Raw genomic sequence first — 24734 nt, forward strand, 5'->3', positions numbered from 1 at the left:
GGCCCAACAATGAGCCTCGGCCCTCTGGTTAAGAAACACTGATTTAAAACACAATTTTATACAAGATGTACAAGTAGGGGGTCCTTGGCCTGGAAAAGAGCCCTGTTCTAGAAAATTCTCTGTTATAAATAAACTATCAGCACCAAACCTAGTACCTAGGTAGGATACCGAATATTCCGTTCCCTACAAGGTCTTATTTCTCTGAATTTTACACGTTTCCTTTGGTTATAAGGAAGCGTCATGCTGAGTTAATAGATTGTGTTTACTTTTAATGAGATAGGAAAATTACTTTCTGAATGTTCTGATCTCCTGCTTTGATTCAAGTGCAGTGAGAATAGGGTTTGCGTGTCCTGTAGTAGCAGAGCTGACGTGATTACGGCCATCTCCACCCCGTAACATTCCAAACGGATGCACTTTAAAATTGCTCTTGTCGTGTTTTGTTTAAAAAATGGTGGCTGTCATGCTTGATCAACACGCCAACTCTACAAACACGTCGTAGTTCACAGCTAAAGTCAGTTCTCATTTTTCCCCTCTAATGATCCCATGTGGCGCAGGAAGTGTTTCGGTTTGCATGTTCCATGTCTCGGGGACTGTCCAACCTGCTATTTTAGGGATTGTAATCTGCCGGCTGCTGATGCCTTCCCCGCCTTCACTGAAAGGTTTGATCTGGATGACATAGTCCTCGTGGATGGGAAGAGACAACTCCAAGGAGGTGGTGTTGGTCTCCACCACACTGGGACGGCTGTGTTTGTCCTGGCTGTACATCACCTACAGGAGAACACAACCAGCGTGGAAAGAGGACATGGTTAGTGTAGGAAACACAGGATTCAATTGGGAGGATTGCGGAGTAACACGTCATGTTAATTTCAGGATGGATTGCGAGCCAGAAAATAAAGTTCTCGTTCCTCTCACTCACTGAACAGTTTAATAGATATGTTCAATACAATAGATTTACAAACTGTTTAAAGGCCTACTGAAACCCACTACTACCGACCACGCAGTCTGATAGTTTATATATCAATGATGAAATCTTAACATTGCAACACATGCTTACTAAAGTGCAATTTTAAATTTTGCGCAAAATATCCTGCTGAAAACGTCTTGGTATGATGACGCCTGCGCGTGACGTCACGAATTGTAGAGGACATTTTGGGACAGCATGGTGGCCAGCTATTAAGTCGTCTGTTTTCATCGCAAAATTCCACAGTATTCTGGACATCTGTGTTGGTGAATCTTTTGCAATTTGTTCAATGAACAATGGAGACAGCAAAGAAGAAAGCTGTAGGTGGGAAGCGGTGTATTGCGGCAGGTGTTGTGCCGGATAACGCACCCCCGCCGTAGAATGCACCCCCTGACTGTTGTGCCGGATAACACAGCCGGTGTTTCATTGTTTACATTCCCGAAAGATGACAGTCAAGCTTTACCATTGGCCTGTGGAGAACTGGGACAACAGAGACTCTTACCAGGAGGACTTTGAGTTGGATACGCAGACGCGGTACCGTGAGTACACATGCAGCTGCGGCTTCCAAATATTTGATCGCTTGCCCGTACGTGCGTGCTGCTATGTGCATGTCACGTACGTAACTTTGGGGACTTTGGGGAAATATATGTGCTGTATGAACTTTGGGGAGGTGAACGGTACTTTGGGCTGTGGGATTGAGTGTGTTGTGCAGGTGTTTGAGTTGTATTGGCGGGTTATATGTACGGGAGGGGGGAGGTGTTTGTTATGCGGGATTAATTTGTGGCATATTAAATATAAGCCTGGTTGTGTTGTGGCTAATAGAGTGTCTTGTGTTTATTTACTGTTTTAGTCATTCCAAGCTGAATATCAGGTCCCACCCGCCTCTCACAGCATCTTCCCTATCTGAATCGCTCCCGCTGCCTTCTAGTCCTTCACTCTCACTTTCCTCATCCACAAATCTTTCATCCTCGCTCAAATTAATGGGGAAATCGTCGCTTTCTCTGTCCGAATCGCTCTCGCTGCTTGTGGCCATGATTGTAAACAATGTGCAGATGTGAGGAGCTCCACAACCTGTGACGTCACGCTACTCGTCTGCTACTTCCGGTACAGGCAAGGCTTTTTTATCAGCGACCAAAAGTTCCGAACTTTATCGTCAATGTTCTCTACTAAATCCTTTCAGCAAAAATATGGCAATATCGCGAAATGATCAAGTATGACACATAGAATTGACCTGCTATCCCCGTTTGAATAAGAAAATCGCATTTCAGTAGGCCTTTAATAGATATGTTCAATACAATAGATTTACAAACTGTTTAACAAAATCATTAAAAAACTCAAACTGGATCCCAGTTGGGGCACTATAGTATGTTCATATTAGTGTTGTCCCGATACCAATATTTTGGTACCGGTACCAAAATGTATTTCGATAGTTTTCGGTAGTTTTCAATACTTTTCTGAATTAAGAGGAACACGGTCGAGGCGGGAGCGTGGTTGGGGCGGGGCGTGGTTGGGGGCGTGGTTAAGAGAGGAGGAGTATATTTACAGCTAGAATTCACCAAGTCAAGTATTTCATATATATATGTATATATATATGTATATATATATATATATATATATATATATATATAAGAAATACTTGACTGAATTCGTGAATACGTGAATTCTAGCTATATATATATATATATATATATATATATAAATATATATATGTATAACAACAATAACAATAAACCCACATAAGAAACCAAGAGCTCGCCCTCGATCATTCTACAGTTATAACGTGATTGGGCAGGCACGCTGTTTATATTGTGGGAAAGCGGACGTGAAAACAGGCTGTCGACACGTCACTCAGCTGGAGGGGGCGTGGCCTCCAGCTCCGCCTGAATTTCAGGAGATTTTCGGGAGAAAATTTGTCTCGGGAGGTTTTCGGGAGAGGCGCTGAATTTCGGGAGTCTCCCGGAAAATCCGGGAGGGTTGGCAAGTATGATCTTCGCTCAGGAAGTATCCAAGTCATGGGCGGAAAACTTGTGAGGGTGGTAATTATCCCAAACTTCCACAACCTTTTAACGGCTTGTTAAAAATGTTCAAACATAAGAAGCTCACAAAAATTACTTGGTTGAATAATTTCACACTTAATGGTCGGGCAGGCAAATCAGAGACCCAAACATGTGTACGAAGTCATTATTCAAACAAAACTATTACTCAGCTTCTGTCTGTATTTAACTTATTTTTATTGTGATGCATGATTTATAATCTTGTTGGTAAAGACTAAGCAAGGATTTAGAGTCACTACCTTATAACCAGTAACTTCAGACTCATTCTCCAGAGCGTGAACTTGGTCCCACTGCAGGATGACTTTGGAGTTGGAAGTGTTCCACATGATTTTGACGGGGGCCTGACTAGGCGCTGTTGTGTGGAAAGTTGGGATGGAAGGAGAGAGGCAGAGTCGTTAGTGAATGTATCAAACAACAGGCCAGCCAATCAATAAACATTAAAGTCAAGAAGCAACTCAGCATGAAGGATATTTCTCATTAACAGCTGAACAGTCACTGGGGGGGATGAGGTGAGAAGACTATGTTCTAACACCAACAACACCGTTGTGATGAGGGATTGCTCTTTTTGACGAAATAAATACGGAGTGCTCCAACGTCCCACAGTTCTTAAACATCACACACAGTTAGATGTCTTCATGTCAGTGTGACTGCCGAAGCGAAATGATCGTCCCACATGTGAATTGTGCGCTAAACAGCTGTTTTAGCACAACTCCTAAGAGTAAATGCTGAGTTGTCACGTCGTCGCTTTAAGAAATGTGAAAAGTTGGCAAAAAAAAAAAGGCACGCATAGTGTGGTCCATCACTGACTGCCAGATTCTCTTTGAGCATCATTTGCATGATGGAGGAGACAGACCGTAAAATTAGCAAAAATAATAAACTGAAAAAGTAAAATTGCAAGTGGCAGATGCAACAGTACGTGGTTTTTGGAAAAGATGGGCATGATAATCAATTTTAGATCTAAATAGCGATGAACCTGCGTAAGATGCTATATGTCACTGGCTCAAGTTAACCATTTTTTAAACCCAGAAAATCTCAGAACACATTTTATTGATAGTAGTTAAAGGGAACAAACAGATTTCAATAAAACAAGTCTATATTTGTCACAATTAATAGTTGAACTTTGTAAATAACTTCTGCACTGACCGAATGAAATGTTAGCTTTGATTGGCTTTCATGGTTGTCAATGACAGCTGTTGGGTACACAAAAGTTAAAGTTGAAGTACCAAAGATTGTCACACACACACTAGGTGTGGTGAAATTTGTCATCTGCATTTGACCTAGCCCCTTACTCACCGCCTGGGAGGTGAGAGGAGCAGTGAGCAGCAGCGGTGGCCACGCCCGGGAATCATATTGGTGATTTAACCCCCAATTCCAACCCTTGATGCTGAGTGCCAAGCAGGGAGGTAATGGGTCCCATTTGTATAATCTTTGGTATGACTCGGCCGGGGTTTGAACTCACAACCTACTGATCTCAGGGCGGACACGTGCCCTCTCACAGGAGAGATGTTAGTGTGGAACCAGATCATGTGTGCAACAGTAATGTCACGTGGTGTTTGTGGGTGGGTACCCACACATAGGTGGCGGTCACTAAAAGGGGAGTTTTTTTTTACCTGTACTCTGAGTGGAGCTGGGTAGCAATCACTTGTGTTGGCCGCTTCACTAGACACTTAACCAGACTCTTTATCACACTATTTACATACTTTTTACAAGCCTTAATTTGATGCTGTGTGTTTAGAAACCCATCCAGTTTATAATTGCAAAAGCTTATGTTTTATTAAACCATCAACGACATTGCGTACAGGAAATTCTGTGTGCTTTATTAGCCAAGCAGGAAGCGCATCAGACATGTAAAAAACCATGCTTGTCACGATCGGGGGTGCAGCTTGCTGCGCGGTTGTTCTCCCGGGATGCAAAACGGACGGCTCCGGACGACAGCGTGAAGGTGGGATAGGATTTAATCTTTGCAAATCATAACACAACCTAAAAACAGAGAGCAAACCAAAAGTCGCACGTGAAGCTAGGGTACAAACTTAGCATAGGACTCAAGAACATAGAACTCACTTGGCAAAGGCGTGACGTAAACAATGAAGCCAGAACGAGTAATCAACAAAGGCAGACTTAAATAGTAGTCTCTTGATTAGACACAGGTGTGTCCCAAACAACAGAGGCAGGTGAAAATCATAAGTAACCATGGTGACTAAACTCAGGAGGTGCACAAACAGCAACTAAAGAAGTCCAAAACTAACAGAACAAAACCAAACAAAACATGATTCGGACCACGGATCATGACAGAGCCCCCCTTAAAGACAGATTCTAGATGTCCAAAAACAAGACAAAAACCAAGCAGGGTCAAAAGTCACGGGAGGGTGGAGGGAGGACTTGGCGGGGGGTCGCCATAACAAGTGTCCCCGCAACCAGCGAGGAAGAGTCAGGTGGCGGCGATGCGTTGAACGCCGCTGCACTTGGCGAGGCGGGTGCACTTGGCGAGGTGGGCGACCAGGAAACGGCAACATCCGTGGCCGATGGGGAGGTGGGTGCGTCATCGGCGTGGCAGTCGTGGATGCAGCAGACTACGTCGAGGCAGGCGTGGAAGCAGCAGCAGACGAATCAGGCATGGAAGAGGCAGCAGACGAGTCAGGTATGGAAGCAGCAGCAGACGAGTTAGGCGTGGAAACAGCAGCAGACGAGGCAGGCGTGGAAGCAGCAGACGAGGCAGGCGTGGGTGCAGCCACTGGAGCCAGCCGTGGTGCAGGAACAGGAACTGGTGCCAGCCGTGGTGCAGAAACAGGAACTGGTACCAGCCGTGGTGCAGGAACATGAAATGGTGCCAGCCGAGGTGCAGGAACAGGAACTGGTGCCAGCCGAGGTGCAGGAACAGGAACTGGTGCTCGCTGAGGAGCAGGAACAGGAACTGGTGCTCGCTGAGGAGCAGGAACTGGAACTGGTGCCCGCTGAGGAGCAGAAACAGGAACTGGTGCCCGCCGAGGAGCAGGAACAGGAACTGGTGCCAGACGAGGAGCAGGAACTGGAACTGGTGCCAGCCGAGGAGCAGGAACTGGAACTGGTGCCAGCCGAGGAGCAGGAATTTCAAGTGCTGAAGAGGATGGCGTCTGCAGGCCCACCAGAGATGATGGTGGCGTCTGCAGGCCCACCGGAGATGATGGTGGCGTCTGCAGGCCAACCGGAGATGATGGTGGCGTCTTCAGGCCAACCGGAGATGATGGTGGCGTCTGCAAGCCCACCGGAGATGATGTTAGCCATGAGCTTGGCGGAGGTGGCCTAGCTGGGGGTTGCAGCTTGGCATGCCGATGGACTGGTGGTGGTGGACAGGCCGGAAGTTGCTTCCTGGATGGGCCTCCTAGCACACCTCTCGGCACTAGCCCCCCCCCCTCAAGAAGCGGATGCCAGACGCGCTCCTTGCCGTCTGGAACAGTCTTTAGGGGTGGGTGGAGGGAGGTCAGGAGGGGGGTAGAATCCTCCCCTTTAAATTGTCCATAATGTCTCTTCCCATCCTCCACCTGGGATTGTGTGAGAGGACAAATAGAAAATGTCTGTGACGTGGGCGGGGCTTGAGTTCTTAGGGGCGGAGGTGACTGAAAAAAATTGTTCTGGTAGTCTGCTGTAGCAGCTGGAGTGTCCCCAGCAGGAGGCAAACAGAACGACTCAGGAGAAAAACAATTCCTGCCCTCTGACGTCATTACCAACTGCCGGTAGAGTGGGACGGCGTAGCTGCGTCCTTAACGCGGGTTTCCATTTGGCTATTAACCCAGTCTGTGAACTGTTTGGCGAAGTAATGGATCGGATTACCAAACAATGGCGGCGAGGAAGACTTGGCTGCCTGTGGAATATTGCTGTCCGGAGGAGGAGTTTGGGGAAACGACGAGTCCTGACGGCAAAACGAAGCCTTTCTGGCTGGCTTCCATCTTTGCTAGCGCGTCTCCATCACGTCGTGGTCCCTTGCGGAAGAACGGATTGCTGGCTTCATTCTGTCACGATCGGGGGTGCAGCTTGCTGCGCGGTTGTTCTCCCGGGATGCAAAACGGACGGCTCCGAACGACAGCGTGAAGGTAGGATAGGATTTAATCTTTGCAAATCATAACACATACCAAAAACAGAAAGCAAACCAAAATTCGCACGTGAAGCTAGGGTACAAACTTAGCATAGGACTCAAGAACATAGAACTCACTTGGCAAAGGCGTGACGTAAACAATGAAACCAGAACGAGTTATCAACAAAGGCAGACTTAACCCTCCTGTTGTCCTCGGTCATTTTGACCCGCCACTGTGTAAAAACCAAAAATAAATCCCCTAAACAATATTTTTTTAACTTGACATTTTATGACTTTTCCTAGATTGGCACCAACAATAGAAAAAGTGAAATGTTGCTTTTATTCACATTTCCATGTAAGCTGTACAAAATTTTTTACAAAGGTGGTCTTCGGGTCAAAATGACCCGTAAGTCACAAAGTGTTGAAATCAAAGTCACAGAGTTATTTATACATCACAAAATGTTACAATGTTTTAGTTGTTATAGTCCATCTGTAGCAGAGCTCTTTTTCTGTGAATTTCCAGAGATTGTAAAGGTGCTGTAGATCACAGGGCCCCGAATTCTGTCTGTGCTGAAGCCATGAGTGTGCGTTATACCGCTGAAGATGAATCAATTTAAGTGGACCCCGACTTAAACAAGTTGAACAACTTATTCGGGTGTAACCATTTAGTGGTCAATTGTACGGAATATGTACTTCACTGTGCAACCTACTAATAAAAGTCTCAATCAATCAAAGGCTCTACAGCTGAATTTTTCAGATGTTCAGCAAGACAACTCTGATTCAGAAGAGGAAGTGAAGGATGTATCAGAAGAAGAAGATGGGGAGGAATACAATCCAGAGCATGATTAATCATCTTCAGAAGAAGAAGGGGCGGTATGGCGTAGTGGGTAGAGTGGCCGTGCTAGAAACCTGAGGGTTGCAGGTTCGCTCCCCCCCTCTTGACATCCAAATCGCTTCCGTTGTGTCCTTGGGCAGGACACTTCACTCTTGCCCCCGGTGCCGCTCACACTGGTGAATGAATAATTAATGAATGATAGGTGGTGGTCGGAGGGGCCATAGGTGCAAACTGGCAGCCTCGCTTCCGTCAGTCTACCCCAGGGCAGCTGTGGCTACAAATGTAGCTTACCACCACCAGGTGTAAATGAATGATGGGTTCCCACTTCTCTGTGAGCGCTTTGAGTATCTAATAATAGAAAAGTGCGATATAAAATCTATTCCATTATTATTATTATTATTATTATAAGAAAACCCTGAAGCTGAAAGAGAGACTTTCCTTTCAAAAAATGGCAAAATAACATGGTCCTCAGCAGCATATGACCTTCAAGGCCCCGGAACCCACAAAATATGCCGTTTCTCATGCCCATGACATTGTCTCTACATTCTACCTGTTTATCACACCGGCAATTGAAAAAATAATCCTGGAGATGACACATTTGGAGGGTTTTCGCAAATATGGAGACAGCTGGAAAAAGATGGATGAGACTGACCTGCAGGCCTACTTAGGGCTGCTAATCTTAGCCGGTGTACACAGGTCCCGAGGTGAGGCTGAACTAGTCTATGGGATGCAGAGAGTGGAAGGCCAATTTTCCGAGCCACAATGCCACTCAAACTCTTTCACACCTACTCAAAACTGATACGATTTGATGACCGTGAGTCAAGACCAGCAAGACGTGTGACAGACAAACTTGCAGCCATAAGAGAGGTCTGCGACAATGTAGTTCTTCTGAGCACACTGCACACAGATGCTGACGTTAGCAATCGTGAGGACAGGAAGCCAGTCATCATCCTAGACTACAACCGCAACAAGGGAGGTGCGGACAACCTAGATAAGGTGATTGGAACATACAGCTGCAGAAGGATGACTGCCCGCTGGCCCCTGGTCATCTTCCACAACATCATTGATGTTTCCTCCTGCAATGCCTTTGTGATTTAGAGAGAGATCAACCCGACCTGGATGTCTCGTTAGCAGAACAAGAGGAGGGTGTTCCTGGAGCGCTTTGAGTATCTAACAATAGAAAAGCGCGATATAAAATGAAATCCATTATTATTATTATTACCACGACTAAGTCTGCAACCGGACATATCGTAATTTTCAACAAAGGTAGCAATTTATGGCACCGTAGGTGTCCATAAACGTACCCGGTACCCATCCATACATGGGTACATAAGCCTCAATTATTTTTAAACAAATATAGTGCAAGTGTTGCAAAATGGTTTATACATTACTCTTGGGGGAATGAATCGAGTAGGGTACTCTGGAAGGGCAAAGTTAGTGTATCAGTAAATCTTTCACCTTGATTTCCCTCGAGTTGCTCTATTTGCCTGTATATCAGCTGCTCTCAACTTAATGTCAAATCATATTTGTCAACCCTAATAATTATGCTTGATTATTTGTTACTTGTGCATTTCAAACTAAAGACATTTAGCTTGGACCCTCTGAAAATGTTTAATTATTGTTACTTTCTGCATACCAATGACGAAAAGGAGGAACAAAGACGACAACAACAATAAAACACACACACCGAAACGAGCACGTTAGTTTCCAGCTATGCCAGGGGTGCTCATTACGTCGATCGCGAGCTACCGGTCGATCTCGGAGGGTGTGTCAGTCGATCACCAGCCAGGCATTAAAAAAATAGTCCTAAAAATGAGCGATCATAAATCTTCACTATGACGTCACTTTCGTCACTTGATTGACATTCACGGCACCCGAGGGTCTTCTGAGATGACGCTGGCTGCTGCCAGCTCATTAAAATTACCGACAGGAAGGCGAGAAACACTTTATTTCAACAGACTCTGGCGCCGTACCTGTCGTCAAAACTCCAAAGACCGACTGCACAGTTGCACAATAAAAGCGCTGCTTCATCCTGCCTGCGCTACCAAAATAAGAGTCTCAGAAAGCTGGCGTGCACAAGCTAGCAAGCTACGGAGTTTGCCAACAATGTATTTCTTGTAAAGTGTATACAGAGGAGTACGGAAGCTGGATAAATAAGATGCCAAAAACCAACCACTTTCATGTGGTATTGGACAGAAAGGAGGACTTTTTTTCTCCTCCATTCGAAAATGCGGACCTTATCAGCACCACTGTCTGATTCCAATCAATGCAAGTCATCACAATCAGGTAATACACCAACTTATATTCTTGTCTTCATGAAAGAAAGGAATCTACAGGTAAAAGCCAGTAAATTAGAATATTTTGAAAAACTTGATTTATTTCAGTAATTGCATTCAAAAGGTGTAACTTGTACATTATATTTATTCATTGCACACAGACTGATGCATTCCAATGTTTATTTCATTTAATTTTGATGATTTGAAGTGGCAACAAATGAAAATCCAAAATTCCGTGTGTCACAAAATTAGAATATTACTTAAGGCTAATACAAAAAAGGGATTTTTAGAAATGTTGGCCAACTGAAAAGTATGAAAATGAAAAATATGAGCATGTACAATACTCAATACTTGGTTGGAGCTCCTTTTGCCTCAATTACTGCGTTAATGCGGCGTGGCATGGAGTCGATGAGTTTCTGGCACTGCTCAGGTGTTATGAGAGCCCAGGTTGCTCTGATAGTGGCCTTCAACTCTTCTGCGTTTTTGGGTCTGGCATTCTGCATCTTCCTTTTCACAATACCCCACAGATTTTCTATGGGGCTAAGGTCAGGGGAGTTGGCGGGCCAATTTAGAACAGAAATACCATGGTCCGTAAACCAGGCACGGGTAGATTTTGCGCTGTGTGCAGGCGCCAAGTCCTGTTGGAACTTGAAATCTCCATCTCCATAGAGCAGGTCAGCAGCAGGAAGCATGAAGTGCTCTAAAACTTGCTGGTAGACGGCTGCGTTGACCCTGGATCTCAGGAAACAGAGTGGACCGACACCAGCAGATGACATGGCACCCCAAACCATCACCCAACCATGCAAATTTTGCATTTCCTTTGGAAATCGAGGTCCCAGAGTCTGGAGGAAGACAGGAGAGGCACAGGATCCACGTTGCCTGAAGTCTAGTGTAAAGTTTCCACCATCAGTGATGGTTTGGGGTGCCATGTCATCTGCTGGTGTCGGTCCACTCTGTTTCCTGAGATCCAGGGTCAACGCAGCCGTCTACCAGCAAGTTTTAGAGCACTTCATGCTTCCTGCTGCTGACCTGCTCTATGGAGATGGAGATTTCAAGTTCCAACAGGACTTGGCGCCTGCACACAGCGCAAAATCTACCCGTGCCTGGTTTACGGACCATGGTATTTCTGTTCTAAATTGGCCCGCCAACTCCCCTGACCTTAGCCCCATAGAAAATCTGTGGGGTATTGTGAAAAGGAAGATGCAGAATGCCAGACCCAAAAACGCAGAAGAGTTGAAGGCCACTATCAGAGCAACCTGGGCTCTCATAACACCTGAGCAGTGCCAGAAACTCATCGACTCCATGCCACGCCGCATTAACGCAGTAATTGAGGCAAAAGGAGCTCCAACCAAGTATTGAGTATTGTACATGCTCATATTTTTCATTTTCATACTTTTCAGTTGGCCAACATTTCTAAAAATCCCTTTTTTGTATTAGCCTTAAGTAATATTCTAATTTTGTGACACACGGAATTTTGGATTTTCATTTATTGCCACTTCAAATCATCAAAATTAAATGAAATAAACATTTGAATGCATCAGTCTGTGTGCAATGAATAAATATAATGTACAAGTTACACCTTTTGAATGCAATTACTGAAATAAATCAAGTTTTTCAAAATATTCTAATTTACTGGCTTTTACCTGATATGTGTTAAACATGCTTGTATTATCTCTAAACACTTTTAACTTATTAACAATATTAACTATATGTGTTAAACATGCTTGTATTATCTTTAAACACCTTTAACTTGTTAACAATATTAACTATGTGTTAAACATTCTTGTATTATCTTTAAACACCTTTAACTTGTTAACAATAGTAACTATATGTGTTAAACATGTTTGCATTATCTTTAAACACCTTTAACTTATTAACAATATTAACTATATGTGTTAAACATGCTTGTATTATCAATAAACACCTTTAACTTGTTAACAATATTAACTATATGTATTAAACATACTTGTATTATCATTAAACACCTTTAATTTATTAACAATATTAACTATATGTGTTAAACATGCTTGCATTATCATTAAACACCTTTAACTTGTTAACAAAAACATATGTTTCATAAATAAGTAAATATAAATTATATATATGAATGAGGTAGATCCCCACGACTTGATCAATTGAAAAGTAGCTCGCCTGCAGAAAAAGTGTGAGCACTCCTGAGCTATGCAATATAAAAGGAGATCTTACGAGGTTTCTTGGTGGTGACGTTGACAATGCTGCTCGGCGGACCCACTCCAGCACTGTTATAGGCCCACAGGGACATCAAATAGGTACTGCTGCCCTCGAGATCCCTGATGAGTACCGACGTCTTATTCCCCACCGTCCTAACCACGCTAGCTGCTTCCTGTTTCTGCTTTACCCTCCAGTACCGCAACTATAAAAAAAAAATTAAAAAAAAACACGACACAAACATCACTTATACTGTATCTCCTCAACAACCCACAAGAGTTATTTTTACATTAATACGCCGAAAAACATCTGAAAAATAGTATCAGTTGAAATGGAAAGGAAATTAAATGATAAAGACATGACTGCAACCAGGACTCGGTCCACAAGAAAAGTTTGTACACTAATGCATGTACATTTAAATATTCTGGAGGATTGTTGGCTTCATCAATAAATACATGATCCTACAATAGTTTCCCACAGAAAACTAAACTACTTGGTTGTGCTACTGTGTGTGGGCATGTGTTGGTTTGACCTCATATCCCAGAATGCGTCTGCGGTTGTTGCTCCAGGCCAGCGGCTTCCAGGTGACCTCCACTTCAGACGCTGAAACACTTTTCGCCCTCAACTTCCCTGGTGCTCTGCTGGGCTCTGAAATGTACACAAATGGCAGTATAGACAGGGAAAAAAACAAGAGGAAAATATGCATTGACCCTACGACCAATATTTAAATGTTAATAAGTCACTGAATTTTAGATGAGCTGGGCTTTATCTTGCAGACATGTAATGCAACGGGTGCGTTATGTAGCTTTGTTGGTTCCAGTGGAAAATGCTTCAGTGTGTTTAACAGAATAAAATCATGTCACCTAAAGCTGAGGTTCAGCACAACTAAGGAAAGCCTGAAGGAAACAGAAGAGGAAAACATTTCAATGCTTTCGGACCCTTTGCCAGAATCAAACTGTTACAGACCGTTCCTCACAGTCTTCTACTATTAAACTAAACCTAGTGGTGCATCTTTAAAAAAAAAAAAAATTCAGATAAGGAGATTGATAGCAGAGTACATCTTTGCGAGTTGACTCAGCATACGTTTCTTTAAAAGATAGGGTATTTCTGGTAGCACAATGAAATCTAATTATATAATAAAGACTGGATTATTACAACTAGATAAAATGATGACACAATGACGTCCATTTGCACCTTTTCCCTTCTTTGGCGGTAACCCATCAACATTAGTTCCACTTCCTGGCAAAAGTCAGCAGCAGGTGACAGGTTTAAAATACAGAACTGAGGTTTCATCATTATTCATTTTAAAGGGGAACATTATCATAATTTCAGAAGGGTTAAAACCATTAAAAATCAGTTCCCAGTGGCTTATTTTATTTTTCAAAGTTTTTTTCAAAATTTTACACATCACGCAATATCCCTAAAAAAAGCTTCAAAGTGCCTGATTTTAACCATCGTTATATACACCCGTCCATTTTCCTGTGACGTCACATAGTGATGCCAATACAAACAAACATGGCGGATAGAACAGCAAGGTAGCGACATTAGCTCGGATTCAGACTCGGATTTCAGCGGCTTAAGCGAAATTGAAGAAGAAACTGAAGCTATTGAGCCATATCGGTTTAAACCGTATGCAAGCGAAACCGACGAAAACTACACGACAGCCAGCAACTGGCGATCGCCTTCTAACCAACGATTGGTATGTGTTTGTTTTTAAGTGTTGTAATGTTTTTAAGCTTAATTATTGGTAAACACAGTTTATGTATACTAATTTACGTAAAACCGCGAGTAATGAATAAAGTTTTCATCAATTAATATATTCTGTAGACATACCCTCATCCGCTCTCTTTTCCTGAAAGCTGATCTGTCCAGTTTTGGAGTTGATGTCAGCAGGCCAGGGAAGCTAGGGTCGATATTCTTCTCTTGATCATCTTCGGTGGCATAAGGGACGGTAGAAGCAGTGTGAGCCAAGACATCCAGGGGGTTTAGCTCGCTCGTCTGCGGGAACAAACTGCCGCCATTGCTTGCCATGCTACCGTGGTCCTGTGTCCCTGAATAGCTCACACACTCCGGCAGATTCAATGGGGGTCTGGCGGCAGATTTCTTTGACTTTATCGTTGGAAATGCATCTGCTTTGAGTGTCGCAGGATACCCACACATTCTTGCCATCTCTGTCGTAGCATAGCTTTCGTCGGTAAAGTGTGCGGAACAAACGACTGACCATTTTCGCCGGCTTTCCCCACACCCTTGTATTTTGAACAAATTCCGTCCAATTTCTTGCCACTTTCGCATCTTTGGGCCACTGGTGCAACTTGAATCCGTCCCTGTTCGTGTTGTTACACCCTCCGACAACACACCGACGAGGCATGATGTCTCCAAGGTACTAAACAGTCGAAAAAACGGAAAATAACAGAGCTGATTTGATTCGGTGTTTGTAATGTGTTTGAGAAAATGGCGGATTGCTTCCCGATGTGACGTCACGTTGTGACGTCATCGCTCCGAGAGCGAATAATAGAAAGGTGTTTAATTCGCCCAAATTCACACATTTAGAGTTCGGAAATCGGTTAAAAAAATATATGGTCTTTTTTCTGCAACATCAAGGTATATATTGACGCTTACATAGGTCTGGTAATAATGTTCCCCTTTAACAAGGTCCTATGATGGAAAACCACCTTTTCTTACCGATTGCTACCTGTTTTTGTGTATTTGGGAAGTCCCGAAAATGCGAAATCTTAATAAAACAATCTTGCTTTCTTCAAAACATGCTTCAAATGAGCTGTTTGGAAGATAGCAGATATCTTCATGTATGGTAGAGGTTCACCCAAAGAGCTTATCGCCAGTCCGCCATTTTTATTCAGTTGTAATACAAAGTTGTATTCAAAGATTTGCTTATTTTTCTCTTTAGTCTTGTTGTGGGGCAGAATCCAAGCAGGCACAAGACATTAAAACAACGTTGAGAACCTGCTGAATTAGGTCCTCACGTTGAACAACTCAAACATAACGTTGAAAATCCAGGTAGTTCTTTCTCCTTTGCTGTTTTAAAGGTCTGCTGTGGCATCTTTTTCAGTCTCATCACAATTCAAAGCCCAGTTTGCTGAAAAAAATCCTAATACTGAAGGTTCCGCAAGCCAGAGGTTAAATAGCTAAAACACTAGCTTAAAGCGGTTGTCTAGCAACCCAAAGTTATACTGGGAGACTATGAGAGTTGATCTTTAAGACTGGCAGTGTACAGGAAGTGATTTCATCAAAATGGCAACCCCTGATGACCATACTTGCCAACCTTGAGACCTCCGAATTCAGGAGATGGGGGGGTGGGGTGTATGAGATGTGGGGGGGCGTGGTTGAGGTGGGCGGGGTTTGGTGGTGCAAGGGGTTCTGGGTATTTGTTCTGTTGTGTTTATGTTGTGTTACGGTGCGGATGTTCTCCCGAAATGTGTTTGTCATTCTTGTTTGGTGTGGGTCCACAGTGTGGCGCATATTTGTAACAGTGTTAAAGTTGTTTATACGGCCACCCTCAGTGTGACCTGTATGGCTGTTGATCAAGCATGCCTTGCAGTCACTTACGTGTGTCTGTAGAAGCCACATACAACATGTGACTTGGCCGGCACGCTGTTTGTATGGAGAAAAAGCGGACGCCACGACAGGTTGTAGAGGACGCTAGAGGCGGTGCCATCAAGGCACGCCCTCAATATTGTTGTGCGGGTGAAAATCGGGAGAAATTCGGGAGTCTCCCGGAAAAATCGGGAGGGTTGGCAAGTATGCTGATGATCTCAAGTGGCATGCAAAATTAATGAATGAATGAAGCGTTCGTACACCGAGACATGGTTAACACACAGAGGCATATTTGGCGCAACGTAAAGTTTCGTAAACCTAAAAAGGTTGTCAATATAGACATTTATAATGATGAAAAGAGCACAGCTCCCTCCCCTCAGAGCCTACTGACCAACAGCATCTCTGTCTGGACTGGAGCCTGCAATGCCTCAGACTGGAAGTCTCTCCAGAGAGTGGTGAGGACGGTGGAAAAGATCATCAGGACTCCTCTTCCTCCTATCCAGGAGATCGCAAAAAGCCGCTGCCTGACCAGGGCTCGGAAAATCTGCAGAGACTCCTCCCACCCCCACCAAGGACTGTTTTCACTGCTGGACTCTAGAAAGAGGTTCCGCAGCCTCCGAAGAAGAATCTCCAGGTTCTGTAACAGCTTCTTCCCTAAGGCCGTACGACTCTTGAGCGCATCATAATTATCCCCTCAATTCCCCCCAAAAATGGATTAACTCGCTGGAATAAAAAGACAATATAACATACATCCATAAACCTGGATGCATATGCAAAAGTGCAATTTATTTATCTGTACAGTAATCTATTTATTTATATCTGCATTTTATTGCTGTTTTATCCTGCACTACCATGAGCTAATGGACCTCAATTTTGTTCTTATCTGTACTGTAAAGTTCAAATTTGAATGCCAATAAAAAGGAAGTCTAAGTCTTATAAATCAAAGTTCTACTGTATTTCATATGTCGTTCATGTGTTCTGTACAGTGTGAGTGATTTTGGTAATAATTTAGATATAGATTTTGACTCAAAATACACAATGCTGTCAGAGGACCGGAACTTGTATATAGACCTAACACATCCTGTATATTTGAGAGGAGAATTAAAAGATGCTATATTGTGTGTGTGTGTGTGTGTGTGTGTGTGTTGCTTAACTCTAACGTACCTTCTTCTGCTGAGTAGATGGTAGCCACCGGACTAAAAGGCCCCTCGCCATTGTTGTTGTATACCCCGACTTTAATTTGGTAAGGGGAATAAGGAGGGATGCTCTCATTCTTAAACACATATCTGGAGGCATCGGGTGATGTGACTGCAGCCTGCATCCAGCCCTGCGTGCCGAGTGGGCGGAAGGCCACCACATAGCCAAAACCGGGGCCGCTCTGCAGCTCCTCTGGAACAGGCTAAGGAGGGATGAGATGACTCATAAGCGGATGACTCAAAAGTGATCTGAGAGCTATTAATACCTTGAAATGCACTATTGCAATGTAAAGGGCTTAGGGTGATGCTGAACTTGCAAGGCCTTATCAACTTCCATAGCTTTATTTTGAGGTATAGAAAAATTAAGTATGAGGGCTTGAGTGTTAATCTTTGTGTTTATATTCCAAATTTACAATGCAGTTGATGCATTTGAGAAAAACTCAAAGGCATTCAAGCCTGCTCTCCCACACAACATTACGGAGTGTGTTGTTTACCTCCCAAGTGATGACCAGTTCTGAGCGTCCTCCCCCTCCACCGTTCACTCGAGCCGGAGTCACCCTTGGAACTGACATGTAGAGAGGATTAAACGTCTTGTAACTTCAAACTTTAAAAAAAAGACTTCCACTTATTCTATCCTACAGTGAGATGGGTTTTCACTAGCACAGTCTGAGTGAGGGTGCAACTGTGTTTTTTCAATGTTAAACGTTCTGCAAAAATCCTTAAAGAATGATCTCCAAACATTTTATACAGTAGTACCTCAACCTGATAGTGCTTTTGTTCAAGCATTTTGCCTGCTCGTCATTGCACAAACAGTCATTCAGGGCCTGATCCAATACTACTATCAAAATATGTGCAAACTTGATATCACACGCAAAGTTGATCTACTAAGCTCGTGCCCAGAGGATTGTGTCTCATTAATGAGCAAATTATAGTGCACTCCATTTAGCCCGTCGGTCTTCATTTATATACAGAACATATGTGGTTCATTAGAACGCCCACAATAGTGGGAGGAGAAGATGCAAATATAATCAATTAGCACTTGCAATGTTTTGCGTGTATATTTAGCCATTTGGAATGTTCGCGCAAACTGGCAATTACGCATGCTTGTGAGAAGGCAGGCTATTGCACTGCAAAGACACATGATTGAGAGAGAATATTTTGCCTGTTTTCAAGTCAACATTTTTATACTGTCAGAAATAAAAATATTAAGCAATATCCTTTTATGATTTTAAAGCTGTTGTGTGACATTCAATTGACTAATTTTGGTGTCTGCTGTTTTTTTTTAATGGTATATGTCTTTTTATATATTCCAATATATCTCCTATATAAATATCTTGCGCCGGGATCCATACTTGCCAACCCTCCCGGATTTTCCGGGAGACTCCCGAAATTCAGCGCCTCTCCCGAAAACCTCCCGGGACAAATGTTCTCCCGAAAATCTCCCGAAATTCAGGCAAAGCTGGAGGCCAGCTCCATGTAGACGTGAGTCTGCTTTCCCACAATATAAACAGTGTGCCTGCCCAGTCACGTTATAACTGTAGAGTTCTTGGTTTCTTATGTGGGTTTATTGTTAGGCAGTTTAATTATAACAACACACAACAACAGCAGTCACGTTTTCGTCTACCGTAAAGCAGTTTGTCTGCCGTAAACAGCAATGTTGTGACACTCTCAAACAGGACAATACTGCCATCTACTGTACATGCATATGTGACAATAACATCTACGGCTTTTAGAGAGTGCAGTGCACAACTGCGCACACAACAAGGAGACGAAGCAGAAGAACGAGGAAGATACAGCCGTGGCGACGCCTACGACGAGTAAGATGAAGAAATACATTTGTAAGTTCCAAGCCGCAGCTGCGATTGGACCTGGATAGCCTCCGGGAAGAAGTAGTGGACTACCAAGTGCTTGGCAGTGAAGATCTTCCTCAGGAAGCAAAGATTGACTGGTTTTGGGCCATGCTAGGGAGAGATGGAAGATTCCAGACTCTAGTACATTTGATGAAAGCACTTCTGTGTGTGCCACACAGCAATGCATCATCAGAGAGGGTGTTCAGTATGGTTAGAAGAATAGAACAAGGATAGACAATTCAACCCTTAACTCAACAATGAGTAGATGAGTGTTATGTGTGTGTATATGTGTAAATAAATGAACACTGAAATTCAAGTATTTCTTTTATATATATATATATATATATATATATATGTCTTAATAAGGTTATCCAAAAAATAGTGCTCGATACCGTAGTAGAGCGCAATATATGTATGTGTGGGAAAAAAAAATCACAAGACTACTTCATCTCTACAGGCCTGTTTCATGAGGGGTTCCCTCAATCATCAGGAGATTTTCAATCATCTCCTGATGATTGAGGGAACCCCTCATGAAACAGGCCTGTAGAGATGAAGTAGTCTTGTGATTTTTTTTCCCACACATACATATATATATATATATATACATAAAATACTTGACTTGGTGAATTCTAGCTGTAAATATACTCCTCCCCTCTTAACCACGCCCCCCTCCCCCCACCCCCCACCTCCTGAAATCGGAGGTCTCAAGGTTGGCAAGTATGCCGGGATCATTCCAGACGCACTATCACCTCCGACTTAAACAAGTTGAAAAACTTATTCGGGTGTTACCATTTAGTGGTCATATGTACTGAATATGTACTGTACTGTGCAATCTACTAATACAAGTTTCAATCAATCAACTAATCAATCAATCAATCAGTCAATTAAAAACCTCAGAGCCTTTCAGAGCGCACCTTCAGCATGCTAAAAAATAGGTTCTGTTGTCTAAATCGCACTTTAATATGTCTAGAAAAGGCGATACACATTATATTTGTGTGCTGCATGTCAACAGCATGATAAAATGACACAGGCTGGACCGTATGTTGCCATAAATGTGGGGTGAAATTACTGTTTCCATGGTGACAGCCGGTATAAATGCAAAACCCTATTTAAAAAAGGCGGTCTGCACCGCTTTTGTACTTGTTATTAATTGTACATACAGTCTTAGGAGATTACCACATGCCCACAAGAGTAAAGAACATTTCATAGTTTGTACTCGCTGTTTAGCATGTGTTATTTGGATATTAGTAGATCAGGCCCATAGTGTAGACTGAAAAGTACATTCAAAATAACCAACAACCTAATTTTCAAGAAACAGGGATTAAGTTTTGAAATTAGTTGCCATATGAAATAAAAACACAACCTGAACCTGAAACATTCAATAAAAAGCTTAAACACTGGCTAAAAGAAAAACCAACATGTAACCACTGAGTCAGAATCATAAAAGTCAATGCATACATACTCACATGCAATGCTGCTCCATATGCTGATGTGCTGTTTGGTGATGTTCTGTGATGCTTTTGTACGATAATAATGAATGTTTAAATAATGACGTTATGTATTAGTATATAATGCATGACTGTGCAACTTGTATTGTGTAGTTATTTTATCTGGAAAACCTTTTAGAAAGGCACTTCAGAGACTGGGGTTGCAAATTAGCCGATTGCCTACAAACGTTATGTGCAAGACAAGTAGACATGATATTATGGCTTATTTATAAACTAATAAATTAAAACAATAAAAGGATCAATCTTCACACAGGCAAGTAATGCTGCCCGAAATCAGTATATTTGTGAACAATTCAGAAAATTAATTGAATTATCGCTTAATGCGTTTCTCCACATTTAATCTGCATAACTATAAAATCAGCAGATGAGTGGCAGTTATGACTAAGTTCCGCTACGTACGCATGTCCTTGCTGCGGGTCTTTCTAGAGGCTTTGCTGGGCTCTCCTGTTCCAATGCTGTTGGTTGCCAGTACTCTGAACTCGTACTCCACCCAGGGACTCAAATCTGTGACAATTGCAGACAGCTGCTTTCCTCCGAGCAGCTCAGGAACTAAAAGACATCACACCAAATTACCTTTCAACGCTGAATGATCCGCCTCTGAGCTGTCAGTGAAGGTTTTTACGTATTTCATATGTGACTTTTCAAAAGGAGACCTCCTCCTTCTTCTCCTCCTTTCAAACTGTCAGAAGAAGGCAACCTACCGGTCGTAACTGCTTGCCACCCGAGAGAGAAGGGCGACCTGGCCTGGATGGTATAGCTGAGAACAGGGCTATGGTTTTCAATCCCGGGTCCCCAGGTCAGAAAGGCAGTGGTCTCTGTCATCTCTGTCACTTGACACTCCACAGGGGGCCCCGGAGGACCTAGAGAGATAATTAGCCCAATGTTTATCGATGTAACTTTGTGTAATCATATTAGGGATGTCCCGATCAAGGTTTTTGCACTTCCGATCCGATACCGATATTGTTTTTGCATTTCCGATACCGATACTGACCGATACCGATACTGACCGATACTGGCCTATCCGAGCATGTATTAAAGTTTAAAGTTATTTAGCCTACTTAGTTGTCAGAATCATGTTGAAAAGGGTTTTAGTACTCTTGATAACAACTAGCCAGCTGAATTAGGGGAGTTTGAATAATACACAATGGTTGGTAACAAGAAACTGACCTGTTTATTCAAGGATAAACACAAAATAGACAAAATTATACATGACAAACAGAAATGGCATCATGGAACTAGGGCTGGGCGATATGGCCTTTTTTTAATATTGTGATATTTTAAGGCCATATTGCGATACACGATATATATCTCGATATTTTGTCTTAGCCTTGAATGAACACTTGATGCATATAATCACAGCAGTATGATGATTCTATGTGTTTTGATTAATTGATTGAGACTTTTATTAGTAGGTTGCACAGTGAAGTACATATTCCGTACAATTGACCACAAAATGGTAACACCCCAATAAGTTTTTCAACTTGTTTAAGTCGGGGTCCACTTAAATTGATTCATGATACAGATAAATAATATCAGATATATACTATCATCATAATACAGTCATCACACAAGATAATCACATTTAATTATTTAAATTATTTATAATCCATGTGTGGAGGGGGGCGCCGGATGTAAGTGTCAAAAAGACAGCCAAAAGAGTTTGATATGAGAATAAATCTAAAGTTAAAATATAGGGTAGAAATGCACCCATTTGCAGGAAATGTAGTCTTGATTTTAAAAATTTTCTTTCAAGGCTTGCATGTCTACATTAAAACATTCTTCTTCGTACTGCATTAATATATGCTACCTTTAAACTTTCATGCAGAGAAGGAAATCACAGCTAAAAAAATCACTAATTTTTTCATACGGTGTTGATGTGGAAATTTTTGCCTCAGCATTTTGATGGTGTGGGCGTGTGGCACCGAATGGAGATAAGCGTCTCGACAGACGTCACAATATTTGAACAATGATGACAAAAACAGTTTTCTCTGTCGTGTCCGTGTGTCGAAAATTGTTATGCGCTTATTTTTTAATTCGATTTTGTGCGTGGCATAGATTTGCTATGCGCAGAGGACGCTTAAACAGTGCACAATTGCACAGGCGAGCACCTTTGAGGGAGCGTTGCTCGCATGGCTGCGCTAGCATCACAGCTAACGTTAGCCATGCAGCTACCTCTCTGCTCGGGGAGGACGTATACGTATGTGACGTATGACGTGACAGTATGTGACATATGTCGTGACAGTATGTGATGTGTGTAAGAAGGTGCACTTGCTGTCTGTGAGAGGGAGACACAGAAAAGAGTGAGAAGAGCCTGTCGTGTAATGCCAGCAGCTAAAAGCAACTGCGTGAGAATCCACAGACCTGTGGATGTGTTGAAGGTGTGCTGGAAAATGCGGAACGGAAATTACAGAGCAGCAGAAAAGTAGAATGTATTATTTAAATCGGTGCGTTGGAAAACACGGACCGGAGTTTTTTTTAAACTGGATCTGGATCGGCATTTTCCCATGCCTTGCCGATACGCAATTTTTGGCAAATATCGGCAGCCGATCCCATCCAAATATCGGATCGGGAAATCCCTAAATCATATTTACGGTTGTGGTTTGTAGAATGAGCTTCAGGCAAGAAGACCCAATAGTGTGCGAGTTAGTCCCACCCAACTAAGGTAAAGAAAAATACATTCTTGATTCCCTGTTGATTTTGAAAGTTTGCCTCCTTACAAAGGGTTATTACGGAGAGAGACAAAAAAACCCACAATACATAACATTTTACATGAGGTTCGAAATTAATTTTGTATTTTTTGGGGAATCCAATCAATCAACAAGCATTCTTACCCCCTCAGACCAGCCATGTGCCAATAAAGCACACAAATAAGTCATTTTACTTAAAAAAAGTACTCTGTGGGTAAAAAAACATCATCTTGTAATCTGTTACTTAGAAATTGCTACAAAAGCTGTCCAATCATGACCACTAAGGTGAAGTAAATAGAACTTGACTTTGTCAAAAATAAAATGTGTTTTGGAACCTCTGAAAAAGAATGGTTCCAATATATCTTATCAATAATTCATATGAATAAAAATGAATACAACATTGATGCCTATTATGTATGTATTTAAACTCCTGACCTGTAATTTAAGGCAGTGTTTTTCAACCACTGTGCACACTGATGTGCCGTGAGATACAGTCTGGTGTGCCATGGGAGATTATGTAATTTCACCTAATTGGGTTAACTTTTTTTTTTGCAAACCGGTAATTATAGTCTGGCAAATAATGTGCCGTTGTTGAGTGTCTGTGCTGTCTAGAGCTTGGCAGAGTAACCGTGTAATACTCTTCCATATCAGTAGGTGGCAGCAGGCAGCTAATTGCTTTGTCGTGATCACAATATGCAGACGACAGCAGGAGGCAGTGTGCAGGTCAAAAGGTGTCTAATGCTTAAACCAAAAATAAACAGAAGGCGAGTGCCGCTGAGAAAAGGCATTGAAGCTTAGGGATGGCTATGCTGAATGAAACTAAAACTGAACTGGCTACAAAGTAAACAAAAACAGAATGCTGGACGACAGCAAAGACTTACAGCGTGTGGAGCAGAGAAGGCATCCACAAAGTACATCCGTACATGACATGACAATCAACAATGTCCCCAGGATAGCAACAACTTAAATATTCTTGATTGCTTAAACAAAGCAGGTGTGGGGAATACCGCTCAGGGAAGAAATAAACTGCTACAGGAAAATACCAAAAAAACAGGAAAAGCCACCAAAAGACAAGAACTAAAACACTACACACAGGAAAACACAAAAAAACTCTAAATAAGTCGCGGTGTGATGTGACAGGTCGTGACAGTACACCTACTTTGAGACAAGAGCTATATTGATGCATGCTTAATTATGGTTTGAATTTATATCCAACACTTGTGAGAACAACTTTTTACTTTCAATATCAACTGCTGAGTTTAAATTTAATGTTTTCTGCAGGGGGTGTGCCTCCGCATTTTTTCAATGTAAAAAATGTGCCTTGGCTCAAAAAAGTTTGAAAAATACTGATTTAAGGGACATCCTTACCTCGAACCACCACATCAGTGGCAATAGACACACTGTCCACCTTGGTCTGCACAGCACATGTATATTTCCCAGCATGCCTTAGCTGAATATTTCTTATCATTATGTCACCGGCAGAGCGCTGTCAAAGAAGATGAAAAAGAACAGAACATATCCATTTAAAGCAATTTAAACATAAACACTTTTGGGGTAAAATGTGGTAAATTAACTAAAAT

At 42.5% G+C, this 24734-nt stretch overlaps 1 protein-coding gene across 3 annotated transcripts in view; it reads right to left on the reverse strand.

Moving 5' to 3' along the window:
- The window catches only part of cntn3a.1 (contactin 3a, tandem duplicate 1), a 228057-nt gene that overhangs the window by 5216 nt on the left and 198107 nt on the right, over positions 1 to 24734 (reverse strand). For all 3 annotated transcript variants that reach the window (XR_009816915.1, XR_009816916.1, XM_061976479.1), the window contains exons 14-22: positions 24523 to 24640; positions 21169 to 21327; positions 20867 to 21016; positions 17604 to 17674; positions 17078 to 17312; positions 12894 to 13009; positions 12380 to 12566; positions 3255 to 3367; positions 600 to 768 (exon numbers count right to left, since the gene is read on the reverse strand). Coding sequence is in view for 1 of the 3 variants with exons in the window: in XM_061976479.1 (XP_061832463.1) it covers positions 600 to 768; positions 3255 to 3367; positions 12380 to 12566; positions 12894 to 13009; positions 17078 to 17312; positions 17604 to 17674; positions 20867 to 21016; positions 21169 to 21327; positions 24523 to 24640 (1318 nt within the window). In the remaining 2 variants the exon portion in view is untranslated. The remainder of the gene's footprint in view (positions 1 to 599; positions 769 to 3254; positions 3368 to 12379; positions 12567 to 12893; positions 13010 to 17077; positions 17313 to 17603; positions 17675 to 20866; positions 21017 to 21168; positions 21328 to 24522; positions 24641 to 24734) is intronic.

Source organism: Nerophis lumbriciformis, linkage group LG01 (genome assembly GCF_033978685.3).
Source record: "Nerophis lumbriciformis linkage group LG01, RoL_Nlum_v2.1, whole genome shotgun sequence".
Lineage (NCBI taxonomy): Eukaryota > Metazoa > Chordata > Actinopteri > Syngnathiformes > Syngnathidae > Nerophis > Nerophis lumbriciformis.